We start from the raw sequence: 19276 nt of genomic DNA, 5'->3' as shown, positions 1-19276 counted from the left end.
TTTATCAACAACTTTAGCATTTTATTCATTACATTTTGAAACTCTCAAAAGCCAAGTTATGTTATATTCCTTAATATTTATTTATGCAAGTTTGAAGTATCAATTATCTAAACACAGTTTTGTTTGCATATTTTCAGGATGTATATATATATATATATATATATATATATATATATATGTGTATGAAATACTTGACTTGGTGAATTCTAGCTGTCAATATACTCCTCCCCTTTTAACCACGCCCCCAACCACGCCCCGCCCCACCCCCGACCACGCCCCCACCCCCACCTCCCGAAATCGGAGGTCTCAAGGTTGGCAAGTATGCAATAATATGTACTCATATATATGTATAGGCTATACATATACAGTATATAGATACTTTGCATATATATATATATATATATATATATATATATATATATATATAGTTACTTTGCATGCAGTTTGCTTTCCGGCCAAATTTTTTAAAGCCAATGCAAGCCCTAGTCAAAAAGTTTGGACAGCCCTGGTTTAGGTGCAAAGCATTAAAACGTACACACACTTACTTCCTGTTAAGTGCACAATAAGCTTAAAATTTAAGACATGGATTACCACCGCAATAACAAAATGCACGCATGTCAACAAACATCCTTTATTATGTTTTTGACCGTTTCACTTAGTCGCGTCAGTCAGCCAGTCTGAGAGGCGTCAACATAAACTGATGGGAAATTTATATGAAACCATATCTCGCCGTTTCTGGGTGTGGTAGGTTCAAGCTCATGTTCCAGTCAGGAAATAATAGCTTTTTGTGTTATATTTTATCGATCAGGTGATGATGAGGCGGCATAAAGTTTGTATCCTTCTTTTGGCTCTAAACTTCCTGAGGTCAACCATCATAATAAACCTTTCTCCCAAAAAAAAAGAAAAAAGAAAGAAATTAAAAAACGTCTCTTAAAAAAGTCGAAATACAAGAACAAAGAGAACAATGCAGGCAGACGATACAACAACCTTAATCACAATGCTGAGGCAGAGGCAACAATGCTACCTTCCTGTTGGTCCTAAAACGTGCTGCAATCTGACTGAGATCACAGCTGCTGCTGACCTTCTACTTCTTCTGGAATGTCCTGGTTGATGCATCAGTGGATAAACGATTGAGAAAACTAGGTTAGTGCTTGGAACCTGCTAAGTAAAAACCAAGACAGCTCACCAACAGTATGAGCCTGTTGTAATACAAAAATAGATGATTTAAAAATAAATGTAAACATAGAAAAATATATATAGTCAATGATAAGCGTCTTGTACTCGGATGTTAGCTTGGTTAGGCGACGATGCTTTATATGCATGTTGGCGTTTTTCATTTTTCATTTTAAAAAGATGAACTTTTATTATGTGGTCGTTCTGATTAACGCAAAATATAACGAGGCATGTGAAGTGGTGTCACCATACAGAACATTTGTCATCAGGGTTCATAGGGGAGCCTTTCCCACAATGGTAAACACGGGAAAACTCTTTGAATTGGGAAACGCTGCCGATCACTCTGCAAAGTGTGGAGGAAAAAAAAAAGCATCATATAATTGTTTTCATATAACAAGAGTGTGATTATTTTACCTGTAGTGTTCTGGTGCATGTTTATCGGTTAACAACTGCAAGTAGATTGACTGAGATCTTCTTTTCATACACCAGTTCTGAAATTAAGACATCAAAACCACATGATGAAACAAAAAAAAGTAGTAAATATCGATGTTGGAATAATATGTTGTGTACGTAAGCTTGGTACCTGTGCAAAAGCGATGAAGAAGAGTTGTTCATGTGTATATTTGAGGCCTGGTAGGGGCCTCTCAGGGCCGTGTTCCCTCACCCACTTCTGGTACGCCTGCACAGAAAGCCGGTGTGACGGTTTGAAAAGTAAGACCGAATTAAAGCTCGAAGTCGGACACGTAAAGTAGGAAAGATGTCTGGTAAAATGTTTATTTTTTTCTGTTAATCTTGTTTTTTGCGCTAAAAATGTATTATTGAACAATTTGTTCTCCATGTATTTGTCTTACTTCAAACATGCATCTTATTAAACACTAAAATTTTTCAAAGCATTAAAATGTAACAAGAACAGCACCGGCTAGCTTTTGTTAACAGAAGACATTTGTTTAACAATTGTCGATATTTTTCACAATTGCAAAGTTTATGTAATGCATGTAATGCCAGAATAAAATGATCGGTGTTTACGGCGGTCGCTTATAAATAAATATACCTTCAAATATACATTCAATGACAGCCAATGCTAGTTATCACAATGGCTATTTTAATTTTTTTTTTAAGTTTTATAAACCTTTATTTATAATGTTCAACATTTAAAAACAAGCAAAGAAGCAATCATAATCAAAACAAGTACAAAAACAGTACACAAATAGTACAATACAGCGCTAGGGGGTTGTAAACACCAAATGGCTATTATGAGCTAACAACACCCAAAGCAGGGGTGTCAAACTCATTTTAGATCGGGGGCCACATGGAGAAAAATCTACTCCCAAGTGGGCCGGACAGTTAAAATCACGGCACGGTAACTTAAAAATAAAGACAACTTCAGATTCTTTTCTTTGTTTAAAAATAGAACAAGCACATTCTGAAAATGTACAAATCATAATGTTGTTGTTTTTTTGTTTTTTTACACTTACACTGCAAAAACTGAAATCTAAGTAAGATTAAATATCTCAAATAAGGGTGATATTTACTTATTTTCTGTCTAATAACAATTCTTCTCACTAAGCAGATTTTATGTTAGTGTTTTACTTGTTTTAAGGGTTTTGGTCCTAAATGATCTCAGTAAGATATTACAGCTTGTTGCTGAGATTTTATGACCTATATTGAGTAAAACATGCTTGGAACCAGAATATCAACTGTTGTAAAGCTGTGTCATCAACACTCACAAGTATAAAACTGCTTTTTCAAAGTAAGAATTTCTTATTTCAAGCATGAAATAAAAAATCTTGACTTTGACACAATTGTGTCTCATAATTAAAACTTTGCTGTTTTATTTTCAATGAAACAATAGAAAATACGTACTCATATAGTAGTACAGTTGGCACAGTACAGTAAACTGACAGTTAATATTTAAACATTTAACATGTGACATTTCAAACTATTTTGAACAGAAATAGTTCATGCACATTCAGATGAATTCTTCAAAATTACAATAAAAAAAAATTGATTGGGGGCCGGGCTATAAATATATATATATATATATATATATATATATATATATATATATATATATATATATATTCCTTGCGCACTAATTGACTGAAAGAGCACGCACTTGGCGCGATGATGTCATTTTATCGATGGCAAAAATGCAAGAAATGTAATGCCGAGCACATATCTTTATGTCAAGATAATGGCACTAGCATTTACTTAATTTAAGAATATTTTTCAACATATTGAGAAAAAAGGTCTCATATTTGTTTTTTCTATCAAGAAAAGTGCACTTGTTATTAGTGAGAAAATACTTATTTTAAGGTATTTTGGGTTCATTGAGGTTAGCTAATTTGACTTGTTTTGGAAAGTCTTGACAAGCCAAATTTTCTTGTTCTATTGACAGATAATTTTGCTTAGTTCAAGTAAAATGCCCCTAAATTTTGTATTTTTTTTTTCTTGTTTTTGAACACTGACTTTTTGCAGTGTGCATGTTGCGGTTAATAATATTCTATCTTTATTTGTCGTTATTTATACTTTCTGAATAAATGATGTGATAATGTTCATCAGTCAACTCATTGGTGTTAATTTTCAATCTATCAAGATAAAAAAATTATATCAAAATCAAATTACAGGATGTTATTTATTTAGTTTAATCATTTTCCTCGACTGATGTATTAACATCAGGTGGTCTATTTTGCACATACTGTATGTAGTATTTACAAAGAATTGTTATTGCGGACACATTTAGAACAGCTGTTTATTTAATTCAAAATTTCAGGTTAATTTTTATACTTAGCAAACTCATCCCGCGGGCCGGATAAAACCTGTTCGCGGGCCTGATCCGGCCCTCGGGCCGTACGCTTGACACCCCTGACCTAAATCTAATGCGCTTGCATGTGTTACGTACGTACGTAATTACGTAGGAGAAGCAGCGAGCCCCTCTAAATTCTGGCTGTGGTCAAAGAGTATAAAAACATGTTTGTGTAGTTTGTCTGTCATCATTCCATAAAATCCACAAACGTTGCATGGAGGCGGCTGCACTCGGATTGTTTGTTGAAGACATTTCACCATAAAGGCAAATTCAAGAAAAAGGTATTCAACAAACAAGAAGTGTCCAGTTCCATTCATCCTCTGTGGATAGTATGAAACTTGTTTCACATTCACACAAATCGGGTCACCGAACTCGCCAATAAAGTGTTCCTTATTTATTTTTCAGGGAGCTGGCAACCCCAGAATCGACCATGAAAATCATTTGTCGAAGTCAGCCCTTATATTTACTAGAACTAGCTCTCGCTGCCAGTGGTGCATAGTGATAGGCAGAACACAACCATGTTCTTCCACTAGATGGCGGAAGCACATAATTCACCTGTGTATTCAACCACCTGTAGGTATGCATTAGAGATGCGCGGTTTGCGGACACAACCGCGGAGTCCGCGGATTATCCGCGGATCGGGCGGATGAAATTAAAAAAACTAAGATTTTATCCGCTCGCGGGTCGGGTCGGGCGGATTAATTTTTTTTTTTTTTTTTTTTTTGCGGGTGGCAGTTAAACCAATTCGGAAATATATATACATAGTTAAATGTTGTTACCCACATACGAAAAACGAGCAGGCACCTGCTGCATATGCCACAACAGAAGAAAAAAAAAGAAAAGAGATGGACACTTTTACGGAGCGGAGAAGGGACGCCTCGCCGGGGTCCTGGACCGAGGCCCCTTCCCCCGAGAGGGCCCCACCGGGAGCCGTAGCTGAAGCGATCCGCGAGAAGGGCCCGACGCACGTCCAGGGTCACTACCGCGCCCACCGCACCGACACCCCGCCTCGTCCGCTTTCGCCGCGGCCGGCGTCACGCGCAGCAGGTAAGCAGCTTACCTGCCCGCCACCCCCGTGGCCGGGGGCTCGTAACATGGGTCACTCCGCGCGCTCCGCCCGCGCAGCTTACCTGCTTGCCACCCCTGTTGCCGGGGGCGCGTAACAGGGGTCACTCCGCGCGTAGTGCGCTCATGAAAGGGGTGGGGCTCACCCTGGTTGATATAGAGAGCAGGACGGTGGCCATGGAAGTTGGAACCCGCTAAGGAGTGTGTAACAACCCACCTGCCGAATCAACTAGCCCTGAAAATGGATGGCGCTGGAGCGTGGGCCCATATCTGGCCGTCGCCGGCAGCGAGACGCGCTTGGAGGTGCGCTCAGCGCGGCTCCCATATGATTGCGCACTGGTGTGCGTCTGGGTCGTGACAGCGTGGCACGCGAATGTCTGTGCATTGGATCAGTCTCCTTTCTTTAACAGGCAAAAGCTTTATAACCTCACCATACCTGCCAACTTTTAAATCAGAAAAACCTAGTAGCCAGGGTCCAAGGGCCGCAGGCCCCGGTAGGTCCAGGACAAAGTCCTGGTGGAGGGTTCAGGGCTTCGCCCCCCGACGCAAAATGACTATTAGCATTCAGACAGGTTAAAATGTTGCTAAAACCATCACTTTTCTATCAGTCACAGTGACTTTTCAAAACAAAAATATTACAGCAAAAATCATATGGGTTGATTGACATGTTTATTCTGTAAGCTAACTTCAATAGTTTGAAATTATTTTGACAGTTAATGCCAGTTATCCTGTCAACCTTTCACAAGACTTCAATTTGTTAATTGAAAGTATAAATAGTATAAACACTTTTTACAGTATGTCGTGCTGTGAAATACAGCCGACAGGATTGCGCATGCATGGTGCAGGAGAACAAAGGACTTCTTTCATTTAAGGTTTGTGATAAACCATCAAACTCATTCGTTAAAAGGACTCTATAGTAATATAAAGCGAATTTTTCTGGACATTATCATGCAAGAAAAGTTTATTTTTGGGATCGCGATCACCGCGTAATGATTTTTAAAGGTTGCATTACATTATTAACTGTCCCATGTGATCAGCCAGTGCGATTGGAAGTCCATGCTCAATTATTGCCTCCGTAAATAAAACTTCGGCATTTATCACATCCAAAGAATCTGTTTGGGCGACGAAAAACGTTGAAAGTTTTCCACTTGTATCGCTAGCAACGGCATTAGACTTGTGTTTTTTTGTCCCAACGTGGTCTTTTACATCGCTAATTCCTCCGTGTCCGATCGAAAAATCTTGTCTGCACTAGGTGCAATTCGCGTAGTTTTCACCCTTTTTTTTAATTTTTTTTATTAATATTAGATATATAACAACGGGCGGATGGTGGGCGGGTGAAGTTCTGATCAAACGTTACATCGGGTGGATGGCGGATGGTTGACGACTTTCTGACGCGGTTGCGGATGAAATAATTGCCTATCCGCGCATCTCTAGTATGCATACAACAGAATAGGTCAATGCATTTGACCTCTGGGTGTTTCACCAGCATTCTGTCTTTGCACTTTTTGTGCCTATAACATAAAAATCTTGGATTTTTTTTGGACTTTACATTTGTTAGATCTGGCCTAGGAGTAAACTGAAAGAGGCCTTGTTTGAACAAATTATGCCTGTAATTTAATTGTTAATATTATAAAACCGATGATAGTAACTAATAGTACTCACATAGTATGACAGTTTGAGTCCTCCCATGTCTGCTATGTTCTCCCCCAGTGTCAGGCGGCCATTCACCTAGAGGCATAAAAAAATGTCAGTTCACTTCATTCTAAATACTTGCATCTAAATGGAATATGGGTTGGAATAATATATCGTCTTTCCCTGTCACAACATGCAAACAACAGTAAGGGAGGGAGAAATGCTCATTCCCATACTGAATAATTCACATAATCAGGAGGGACCAGGGATTCTGCACACACACGAGACTGACCATACGTCCTCTTTTCCCCAGACATGTCCTCTTTTACAGGGCTGTCAGGGCGGAGTTTCTTAAATACCTCAAATGTCCGGCATTTTGAGTTAGGGTTGCGTGTATTTTCAATGTACGTTCAGGGTTAAGAAGGGGTTAAAAACAAAACAAATTGTGAAGGTGTGCACACGCAGCAGCATTCGTGAGGAAGGGGCAGAGATAGAGAAAGCGAGAGAGTTATGATAAACGTGCATGCGTCGTCAGGCTCTGCTCTTTATCCATAGATTTATCAGATTTAATTTTTTATTATCTATAGCAGGGGTGTCAAAAGTGTGCCCCGGAGGCCATTTGCGGCCCACGGCTAATGTTTTAAAGGCCCACGGCACATTCTAAAAATACTATTAAAATAAACAAAAACATAACAAAAGTGAAATAACAAAAGGTGAAATGTAATTTAGAAACAGTTGCAATGTTGACAAAGCTGTTTTTTTTCTTTCAAACTGTCATTGCTCAAAACATAATATTGAATCAAAATCAATGTTATTATGAATTATTGACCTATCCAAGGTTCCGATTACTTCACATCAAATATTCCACTTTGAAAAATATTTTTGGTGAAAGATTTTGCATATTTTGTTAGTTTGCCATAAAAAACATAGTTTTGTTTGACAAAAAAGGGCGAAAAACAAACAAACAAAAAAACAACATAAAAAAAACTAAAACATTTTGAAATGAGGGATAGATGTGAAGTTGATGTAGACTCCAGAGATTTAAGCGTTAAATATAAAATGTATGTATACCCTGGCACACCATTATTATCATTTCATGACCGAAGCAAAACACTTTTTACACTTTTATACTGAAATAAATACACTTACAACTTATTAAATAAAAACATAGAAAAAAACTACCAGCAGCGGTAAAGTTTAGATCCATGAAGGAAAGAAGAAAGTGAATGAATGTTTATAACTGAATACATTTACATATGCAAACAAATTTGTTTTCTTTTTTATTATTATTATTTTTTAATGAATTAAGTAACGTTTATGACAACCTTTTTCCAAAACTTATAGAATGTGAGATATAACAGGATAATGCATACGTTTATTAAAAAAAATTCAAAACCCTTACAAAAAAGTGGGACTCCAAAAATTTACTGTGGGACCCCATTTTTATGACTTGATGGGGTCCCTGGGACCCCATTTTGAAAATTCCTAGCGCCAACACTGCTGTCAACAGAGGAGAAAAAAATGCTTCATTTAAATAAATATATTATTTATAAAGCAAGTTCGAGTATCATTGGCAAATTTTCACCTAGTCCCGGCCTTCGCGTGCTGCCCGCCTTGGCATGCATATATGTGTCCTCTTTTTGGGATTTCAGAATATGGTCAGCCTAACACACACACACATACACACAAAAATTGCTACATTTTGGGACGATGTGGCTCAGATGGTAGAGCGGCCGTGCCAGCAACTTGAAAGTTCTAGATTGTATAAGTTTCTGCCATCCTCGTCACGGCCGTTGTGTCCTTGGACGAGACTAATTTGTTGGATATGAATTTGAACCATAACCAACCATGCATCTTGTCTCAAAGTAGGTGTACTGTAACGACCTGTCACATCACGCCGTAACTTATTTTGACATTTTTGGTGTTTTCCTGTGTGTAGTGTTTTAGTTCACGTCTTGCGCTCCAATTTTTGGTGGCTTTTCCTGTTTTGTTGTTATTTTCCTGTAGCAGTTTCATGTCTTCCTTGAACGCCATTCCCCGCACTTGCTTTGTTTTCGCAATCAAGACTATTTAAGTTGTGCGGACGCTATCCTTCTTTGTGGGGACATTGTTGATTGTCATGTCATGTACGGACGTACTTTGTGGACGACGTCTGCTCCACACGCTGTAAGTTTTTACTGTCGTCCAGCATTCTGTTTTTCTTTACTTTGCAGCCAGTTCAGTTTTAGTTTCATTTTGCATAGCCATCCATAAGCTTCAATGGCTTCTCTTAGCAGCACTCTGCTTTTTGTTTATTTTTGGTTTAAGCATTAGATACCTTTTTACCTGCACACTGCCTCCGCTGTCGTCGGCATATTGTGATCACGACAAACATCTACAAAGCAATTAGCTACCCGCTGCCACCTACTGATATGGAAGAGTATTACATGGTTACGCTGCCGAGCTCTAGACAGTGCAGACACTCAACAATGGCACATTATTTGCGGATTATAATTACTGCTTTGCAAAAAATATTTTTAACCCAAATAGGTGAAATGACATAATCTCCCACGGCACACCAGACTGTATTTCACGGCCCACAGTGGTTCACAGTGGTTGAAAAACACTGCCCGAGAGAGCCGCCAAAAAATATCTGTTTCTCAGCAGTGGTCCGTATGGGCCGCAACGGTACTCAGTTTTCCCCACCACTTATGGCAGTTACGACAATCTCAAGCAAACAGAACAAGTCTAGAGCTGTGGTTCTCCAACTTTTTTCACCAAGTACCACCTCAGAAAACACTTGGCTCTCCAAGTACCACCATAATGACCAACATTGAAATGCAGTAGCGTAGTAGGCCCAAGTATTCATTAGAAACAAGGCAGAGGTTTTGTTTAACAAGTATTTTGAAAATCATTGGTCAAGAGCTAAAGACATGGAGGAGTTTCTTAAGCGCACAAATTATGACCAAAGTGGTGAAGCAGCATCACTAACAATACACTACTTTTTAAATTTTACCAGACACATTAGGTATATTTGCACAAAGCATTGGATTTTTATCGCAGAGAGCTATATTTGACTCGGTATCCAATCGGAAAGCAAATCGGTGGTATCGCACATCACTAGTTGGAGGAGCTTTAGGGACAAAGTCAGTGTACCCCAGGGCAGCTGTGGCTACAAATGTGTGAATGTGGAGTGAATGAATGATGGGTTCTCACTTCTCTGTGAAGCACTGTGAGTGTCTAGAAAAGCATAACATAAATCTAGTCCATTCATTTTTTTCCCGTAAGAAAATCCGCAAACAGAACAAGAAAATTTGACTTCTGTAATACAAGTCAACATATTTAACCTCAAAGACAGGCATACCTAAAACTAGTGTATTTTCATACCTGTCTTTGTCATGTCTTGGTGATCATGTTTAGTTTGGCTATGTTCTGTTTGGTTTTTGGATTTTGTCAGTTCCTGTTTTTTCACTCCCTGTTTTGTTTCCATGACAACCCATTCGTTTTCACCTGTCCTCATGTCACGCACCTGATTCATTTGGACTCACACACCTGTCATTAATCATGTTCAAGACTATTTAAGCCGATAGTTGCCAGGAAGTCAGCCTGGCGACATTGACTTCTGCTACCTGCTTGAGACCCATGCTGTCTGATGTCCTTACTACGGTACTCATGCCATTGTCATGCTGCCATAGTTTTCATGCTGCTCGTTTCTTGCCACGTGAGTTTTGTGTATTCTTGTCACAGTAAGTGTTTATTTGTTTCATGTTCATAGTTTTTTGCCCAAGTGCTAGTTTTTGTTTCATTAGTCAAGTTTGTTCTCCGCCTTTGTGCGCGCCTTTAGTTTTGTACCTTTTGTTAGTGTTAAAATAAAATCATGTATTTACCTCCAAGCCATGTCCGATCCAACTTTACTTGCATCTCGGGAAAACAAACACCCCATAGTCTACGTCATGACAGTCTTAACATACAATAACATGTATAATAAAAATAATAGTATTGAAATAAGCAAACACAGTTACCAAAAAGCACTACGGATGAACCAAAAACCATAATATTTTTCTTGATACAAAGAACGCATATTAGAAAGTATCTACATTACTACAATGAGCTCACATTTTACATCTTGTGCTTTGCAATATTCCTGTTAGAAAAGCCAATATCTATTAAATTGTTTTTTTCTTAGGACGTTTAACCAATGTGCTTGTCTTAAAGGGGACCTATTATAAAACCCAAAACCAGTGAAGTTGGCACTTTGTGTAAATCGTAAATAAAAACAGAATACAATGATTTGCAAATCCTTTTCAACTTAAATTCAATTGATTAGATTGCAAAGACAAGATATTTAATGTTCGAACTGAGAAACTTATTTTTTTTTTTGCAAATAATCATTAACTTAGAATTTAATGGCAGCAACACATTGCAAAAAAGTTGGCACAGGGGCATTTTTACCACTGTGTTACATGGCCTTTCCTTTTAACAACACTCAATAAACGTTTGGGAACTGAGTAGACCAATCTTTGAAGCTTTTCAGGTGGAATTATTTCCCATTTTTGCTTGATGTACAGCTTAAGTTGTTCAACAGTCCGGGGTCTCTGTTGGGGTATTTTATGCTTCATATTGCGCCACACATTTTCAATGGGAGACAGGTCTGGACTGCAGGCAGGCCAGTCTAGTACCCACACTCTTTTACTATGAAGCCACACTGTTGTAACATGTGGCTTGGCATTGTCTTGCTGAAAGAAGCAGGGGCGTCCATGGTAACGTTGCTTGGATGGCAACATATGTTGCTCCGAAACCTGTATGTACCTTTCAGCATTAATGGTGCCTTCACAGATGTGTAAGTTACCCATGCCTTGGGCACAAATAACCCCCCAAACCATCACAGATGCTGGCTTTTGAATTTTGCGCCCTATGACAGTCCGAATGGTTCTTTTCCTCTTTAGTCCGGAGGACACGACGTCCACAGTTTCCAAAACGATTTCAAATGTGGACTCGTCAGACCACAGAATACTTTTCCACTTTGCATCAGTCTATTTAATGGACCACAATGGAAACAAGCCTTTTGGCTTTTTGTGCCATCCATTTGCCATTTTAAAGCATTGCATGGATTAAATTATTTAAGATGCCAATAAACTTCTCAATCAATCAATCAAAGTCCATCTGTTTCTGGGTGTTGTTGATAAATGGCTTTCGCTTTGCATAGTAGAGTTTTAACTTGAACTTACAGATGTAGTGACCAACTGTAGTTACTGACAGTGGTTTTCTGAAGTGTTTCTGAGCCCATGTTGTGATATCCTTTACACACTGATGTCGCTTTTTGATGCCGTACCGCCTGAGGGATCGAAGGTCATGGGCATTCAATGTTGGTTTTCAGCCTTACAGTGATTTCTACAGATTCTCTGAACCTTTTGATGATATTACGGACCATAGTGGTGAAATCCCTAAGCTTCTAGTTCCTTTCTCGTTGAAAAATGTTGTTCTTAAACTGTTAGACAATTTTACCGCGCATTTGTTCACAAAGTGGTGACCCTCGCCCTATCCTTGTTTGTGAATGACTGAGCATTTCATGGAAGCTACTTTTATATCCAATCATGGCACCCACCTGTTCCCAATTAGTCTGTGCACCTGTGGGATGTTCCTAATAAGTGTTTGATGAGCATTCCTCAGATTTCTCAGTCTTTTTGCCATTTGTGCCAGCTTTTTTGAAACATGTTGCAGACATCAAATTCCAAATGAGCTAATATTTGCAAAAAATGACAAAGTTTACCAGTTGGAACGTTAAGTATCTTGTCTTTGCAGTCTATTCAATTGAATATAGGTTGAAAAGGATTTGCAAATCATTGTATTCTGTTTTTATTTACAATTTACACAAGGTGCCACTGGTTTTGGGTTTTGTATGTAAAACCAACTGTTTTACCTATTGGTACCTGTTTTTGTGTATTTGGGATCCCGGAAATTTGAAATCAAACCATGGAGGCATGGCGGCGATATTTATAAAACAAAAGTATTTGGTTATGAGACTTTAGTGACATATTTTGCCTTTGTAGACGTCAGCGGATATCTTCATTTATGGTAAAGGTTTACCCGAAACACTTGGCCCCAGTCAGCCAATTTTATTCAGTTGTAGTCCAAAGTTGGAGTCATTATTTTCATAGTTTTCTATATTCTCTAATTGTGGGGCAGACTAGCTCGTATTTCCAAATTCCTTTTCAGTAGCGTACTGTTCTAACTTACATCTGTCAGTAGACTCAATCTGGAGGAGGACTTTGGCACGTAAATAAGACCTGCTCCAAAACGGTGCATCCTGAAAAGAGTGCCAGAAAGCGGCTTAAAGATGGTCTGTAAAAAATATAATCCATGCAACATTTTGACCAAACAACCACCATTACATGTTATGTAGACCACAAGAGAAGTGTTTTAAATGTAGGAAAAAAAGAAAGAAAAAAAAGACTCCTTTATATAACCTATAAATGTAATACATGTTTTACATACTATATATTATCAAGAAAATTTGACTTGCAAAAACATTTGAAACAAGTAAAATGGTGTACTGGCATGAAATATTTAAACAGTTATTAGAGCAGCTGGTTATTGTATCAATAATTAATTGCATTTATGAAATCTAATTCAATAGAGACTTTGTGAATAATTAATGGGAATAAATCACAATTACATTACGGTACGTGCCAATATTTGAATAAAAGATGAAATAAGAATAATAGAATAACATTTTTATTTTAATATATTGTGATCGACGACTGAATCGATGTACATATGTAAACTTAATGGGGAACTACATTTTTTTTTAAATTTGGCTTATCATTCACAATTCTTATGTAAGACAAGAACACATATGTTTTGTTTTTTAATGCATTTTAAATAGTAAATAAATGCGATCAAAAGTCTGCTGACAATGGAGCTTTATGGGAGCCACTCTAATCTACCTATAAAGCCCTTAAAACATCTTTACACCTCCATTAAGACTATATATATATGAAGTAAGAATCTATGTAATGTAGTAAAAGGCACATTTATAACAACATCACTGATTACTACTCACAGCAGACTTTATGAGAGCAGACAAACATAAAACATCACTTACTGTACAATGTCTGCAGTCATTAGGATGCCGACTGATAGAATCTTGTCATATTCCCGTTTAGATGAAAAATGACTCATACTTCTCACAAAGAAAAGGGGGTGGAACCAAGCGTCTTTTCGTGTCTTTCTCGCCATTTCCTAATCTAAATTGGATGTCAAAGTGTACCAACTTGTGGGATTACGTCCTCGTCCTTCTACTATCCAGGTGAGAGGCATTATTTACAATCTAAAATAAACTTCCACGAGCTCCGACGCGAGAAAGCAACTCACCAGCTGATGGTGTGAACATTGGCACACATGCCAGTGATCACAGCGCCGCTATAAATAGTTTGTCTGCGTTAGCGCTTATAATAACAAAGTCACTAATCCATCCATCCATTTCCTACCGCTTATTCCCTTCAGGGTCGCGGGGGGCGCTGGAGCCTATCTCAGCTACAATCGGGCGGAAGGCAGGGTACACCCTGGACAAGTCGCCACCTCATCGCAGGGCCAACACAGATAGACAGACAACATTCACACTCACATTCACACACTAGGGTCAATTTAGTGTTGCCAATCAACCTATCCCCAGGTGCATGTCACAAAATGTAAATGGAGTACTGTTGCTTTTTTTGTGGTGGTTATTTATTAGGTTTTATAGGCGGAATAGAGGACCTACCATTGGCTCCAATGTAAGCAAACTTTTATTTACCTTTATTTAAGAGTAAGAATGCTTTAAAAAAATACATCCGGCGTCTTGTCCTTCATAATGATAGGTAAAAATTCTCCCAAAAAGTGCAGTTCCCCTTCAAGCAACAAGTACACAGTGCACATGGTTGGTCTTTTCCCATATTTAGTGAAGTCATTTACAAAAGGTATACATGAGAGGCTATAGGCTACTTGGAGCTAGCAGCTACACATCAGGTAAGCACACAATAGCACACAAGCTAGACATACATAACTATCCTTAATTAAACAATGTTGCATTATTCGCGTTAATCTAAACAAGTATCAAATAATTATAGGGCGTGTTAGAAAGTCTCCGAGGTAGAAGCGTACTAAAAATTATCCAGTAACAAACGTGTCCGCATCATTAAACTTAGTGCGTCATGATCTTAACTTAATTGATTATTGTGGCCACTAGGTGCAGCCAAAAAAAACCCAAAACATTCCACTTAAGCTTTAGGACAGCATAAGTCCATTTCAGACGGTTAATAATGAATAGGTTAGTGTTCTTCATACCTACTATTGGTCTCTGTTTTGAGTAATTTTACTTTTCCTTACCTTTTCTAACATTTCACACTACAAAATAATAAAAGTTCGTATGATTCGTGCTGATATTGGGTCAATATTGGTATCAGTCGGCTAATATTCAAAGCTCCAAAGTCAAGAAGTTGAATTGAGACACCTTTACTTAAAACAGGTGGGAAGATACCCTAAAAGTGGCCTTGATCATTTCAGGGGATTTTTTTGAAACATTATTTTAATAAAATACTGTGTGTTAGGGTAAATCTGCGTTCTTCTCCGCTACTCTGTTGTGAATAGCCTGACGTTGGCTCCAGCACCCCCGCCTGAAATCTTGAAATGTTCTCTTACTCGACTTTTCACAAGATTTAAGAGTGGTATAACAATTTAGCCAGGGAAAACTTCAAAACACACAAATATAGCACTTTCACTTCATGTAACGTAAGTGTGCAAAGTTGCAAATGTAGGATAGGAGATAAGAGTTTATACAAAAAGTATCTCGTCAAACATGTTATTGCCACCCTAACTGTGAGAGTTAGTGTTTCTGTGTTTGGCCTATTCCAGTCTTTTATAATTGGCCAACATGATATCACATCTTTGTCTTGTACAAAGCATTTTGCAATCAAGTCAATTTTAGCACAGACTTACAGGAGCTGAAAAAATCAGCACAGCAGCAACCCAAGCATACATCTGTTGTGGGCGCACTCACACTGCGACATGACAATCAGCCTCCACCCTCCCTGGTCAGCCTTTGGCAGCCACACTACACCCAGCTCGCGGCAGGACATCATCACTCTATTTTACAAACGGCCTTTCTGCACCTTTTCAGACGTATTTTATGTCATCATTAATAACTGGCGGATGAACATTGGGTACACAACACGTCTAGGTTGCATTGTGCATTCCTACGAGCAGCTGTGAAAGAACAATCTACCGCGCCCAGGCCCACCTCTCCATGGTAAATTGTTGAACTTGAGATTCTACAGTATGTATTAATTCAGACCTGGGCATTCTGCGGCCCGCGGGCCACATCCGGCCCTTTGTACGTCCCTGTCCGGCCCGCGTGTGTTGTGTTTTTATTTCCCTGCCTTCTCTTTTATTGTGATGTGTTTCCTCAGCTCATTAGTCTCCAGCGAGGGGCGGACACTAAGGCACACCTGCAACCTATTTCTTCAGAGGAGTATTTAAGCTCGTCACCCACAGCTGGGTCTTGCCGGTTATGTTATCCTGCACCTCCCACGTCTCGTCAGTCCTGGTACGTTGCTTTTCCTTAGTCCTGTTATTTCTAACTTTGTTGTGTTTGTTTCCTAGCCTCCTTGAGGCAGCAAGGACATTATGCTGTGCTGAGTGCGCCCTGGTTTTTTCCCCTGTCGACCACTGAGGAACCTGTTTTAGTTAGTATTCATGGTGTGCATTTCTGCCCCATCGCTTTTTGTTACACTTTTTGGACTTATTAAATGTATTCATTTTTGTTATTCAAACTTGCATCCCCTTTGATCAGTTCCTAACAGCGTGAGGCCAATCATAAATGACAAAATACATTTTAAAAAGTATCTATCTCGAGTGTGCAATACAACGATGCTGCTTTTGTTTTGAAAAGCGTTATTTGTATTACTTCCGTGTGGACGTATGCTCGTGCGCGATTGAGTGAATGTGAACAGCGGCAATCACAAATTACAAAATAAATTTAAAAAAACACCTATGTCGTACGTGCAATACAACTGTGCTGCTTTTATTTTGAAAAGTGTTATTTATGGGCGTATGTCCGTGTGTAACCTGCGAGTGAAGGTGCACAGCGACAAGTGATGCCCGGTTACTCCCGAGACGCTAAAAAAAGAAAAGTTGATGACGAATGGCGTGTTTTCAACAAGACATGGACTGCCAAGTATTTCTTTACAGAAATTAAAGGTAAAGCCGTGTGCTTAATTTGTGGTACACAAGGCGACTTGTCCAGGGTGTACCCCGCCTTCCGCCCGATTGTAGCTGAGATAGGCTCCAGCGCCCCCCGCGACCCCGAAGGGAATAAGCGGTAGAAAATGGATGGATGGATGGAAGGTTGCTGTGTTTAAAGGGGAACATTATCACCAGACCTATGTAAGCGTCAATATATACTTTGATGTTGCAGAAAAAAGACCATATATTTTTTTAACCGATTTCCGAACTCTAAATGGGTGAATTTTGGCAAATTAAACGTCTTTCTAATATTCGCTCTCGGAGCGATGACGTCACAACGTGACGTCGCATCGGGAAGCAATCCGCCATTTTGAGTGTTAGACAAGCCTCCTCTCTTCCTGTTTTTAAATCTCTCTTAAAAACATACTTTTATTCCATGGCTTTTAACACTGAGTGATATCCATCCTGCAATGGCGCCCCATAATACACCTGCTGTGATCCTGTTTTTATGTTTTTATGTTTTTATTAATTCTATTTTAATTATTTATTTTCTATCATGTTCTGTTTGTGTTGTGTTGTGTTTGCTCGGTACTCGTTTTATCTTTTAACCTGCTCATTGTACAGCACTTTGGCTACCCCTGTGGTAAATTTTAAATGTGCTTTATAAATAAAGTTGATTTGATTTGATTTGATTTGATTTTCTCAAACACCAAGTCAAATTAGCTCTGTTATTTTCCGTTTTTTCGACTGTTTTCCGTACCTTGGAGACATCATGCCTCGTCGGTGTGTTGTCGGAGGGTGTAACAACACGAACAGGGACGGATTCAAGTTGCACCAGTGGCCCAAAGATGCGAAAGTGGCAAGAAATTGGACGTTTGTTCCGCACACTACCGACGAAAGCTATGCTACGACAGAGATGGCAAGAATGTGTGGATATCCTGCGACACTCAAAGCAGATGCATTTCCAACGAAATCTGCCGCCAGACCCCCTTTGAATCTGCCGGAGTGTGTGAGCAATTCAGGGACAAAGGACCTCGGTAGCACGGCAAGCCGTTTGTTCCCGCAGACGAGCGGGATAAACCGCACTGGATGTCTTGACTCACACCGTCCCGAAGATGATCAAGAGAAGAATATCGACCCTAGCTTCCCTGGCCTGCTGACATGAGGGTATGTCTCCAGAATATATTAATTGATGAAAATTGGGCTGTCTGCACTCTCAAAGTGCATGTTGTTGCCAAATGTATTTCATATGCTGTAAACCTAGTTCATAGTTGTTAGTTTCCTTTAATGCCAAACAGACACATACCAATCGTTGGTTAGAAGGCGATCGCCGAATTCGTCCTCGCTTTCTCTCGTGTCGCTGGCTGTCGTGTCGTTTTCGTCAGTTTCGCTTGCATACGGTTCAAACCGATATGGCTCAATAGCTTCAGTTTCTTTTTCAATTTCGTTTTCGCTACCTGCCTCCACACTACAACCATCCGTTTCAATACATGCATAATCTGTTGAATCGCTTAAGCCGCTGAAATTCGAGTCTGAATCCGAGCTAATGTCGCTATAGCTTGCTGTTCTATCCGCCATGTTTGTTTGTGTTGGCTTCACTATGTGACGTCACAGGAAAATGGACGGGTGGTTAAAATCAGGCACTTTGAAGCTTTTTTTAGGGATATTGCGTGATGGGTAAAATTTTGAAAAAAACTTCGAAAAATATAATAAGCCACTGGGAACTGATTTTTAATGGTTTTAACAATTCTGAAATTGTGATAATGTTCCCCTTTAAAGAATATAGTGTAACGACCTGCTGAAGTTGATGTTGTGTTCTTTAGTTGCGAAAATGAGGAGTGAGGATAGACGTGCGTGTGGAAGGAACGAGATAAGTTGAGCTGTGTTAGTATAGGTTGCTCAATAAAAGTTTAAAATGAGCGTCAGACTTGGTGTGCATTTCTTCTGGATGCTACAATTGGTGTCAGAAGTAAAACTTTGCGCATACTGCCGCTGCTTGTGTGCTCAGCCTGCTACGTCATCGGGAGGTACGTGCCACGATGTTTCCTGGCGACTTTGTCAAGATTGAACGGGAGGGGAAGGACATTGAGTGGGGACTTAAGGTGCCGGCAGCGACGGCAGATAATAGTGTGAATCCCGGACGTGAGGAGCTCGTCGCAAAGAGAGAGAGAGAGGGAGGAAGGAGAGAGGCAGCGTCTACAGGTGCAGCGCACGCTGCTTGGCATGGGGGAATTTCACCCTCAATGAAGACTCCCAGGTTTGATGGCAAGGCGAACTGGGAGGCATTTCATCCCACTTCTGACACCAATTGTAGCGTCCAGAAGAAGTGCATACCAAGTCTGACGCTCTTTTTAAACTTTTATTGAGCAACCTATACTAACACAGCTCAACTTATCTCGT

At 39.4% G+C, this 19276-nt stretch overlaps 1 protein-coding gene across 1 annotated transcript in view; it reads right to left on the bottom strand.

Moving 5' to 3' along the window:
* Window positions 1-508: 508 nt before the first annotated feature.
* ecel1 (endothelin converting enzyme-like 1) overlaps window positions 509-19276 on the bottom strand; it is a 176505-nt gene continuing 157737 nt past the window's right edge. The window contains exons 16-19 of the mRNA XM_061925937.2: window positions 6707-6772; window positions 1757-1852; window positions 1588-1664; window positions 509-1516 (exon numbers count right to left, since the gene is read on the bottom strand). Of these exons, the coding sequence (XP_061781921.2) occupies window positions 1417-1516; window positions 1588-1664; window positions 1757-1852; window positions 6707-6772 (339 nt within the window). The 3' untranslated portion in view covers window positions 509-1416. The remainder of the gene's footprint in view (window positions 1517-1587; window positions 1665-1756; window positions 1853-6706; window positions 6773-19276) is intronic.

This window comes from Nerophis lumbriciformis, linkage group LG30 (assembly GCF_033978685.3).
Source record: "Nerophis lumbriciformis linkage group LG30, RoL_Nlum_v2.1, whole genome shotgun sequence".
Classification (NCBI taxonomy): Eukaryota; Metazoa; Chordata; class Actinopteri; order Syngnathiformes; family Syngnathidae; genus Nerophis; species Nerophis lumbriciformis.
This window is presented reverse-complemented; position numbering and strand designations above follow the sequence as displayed.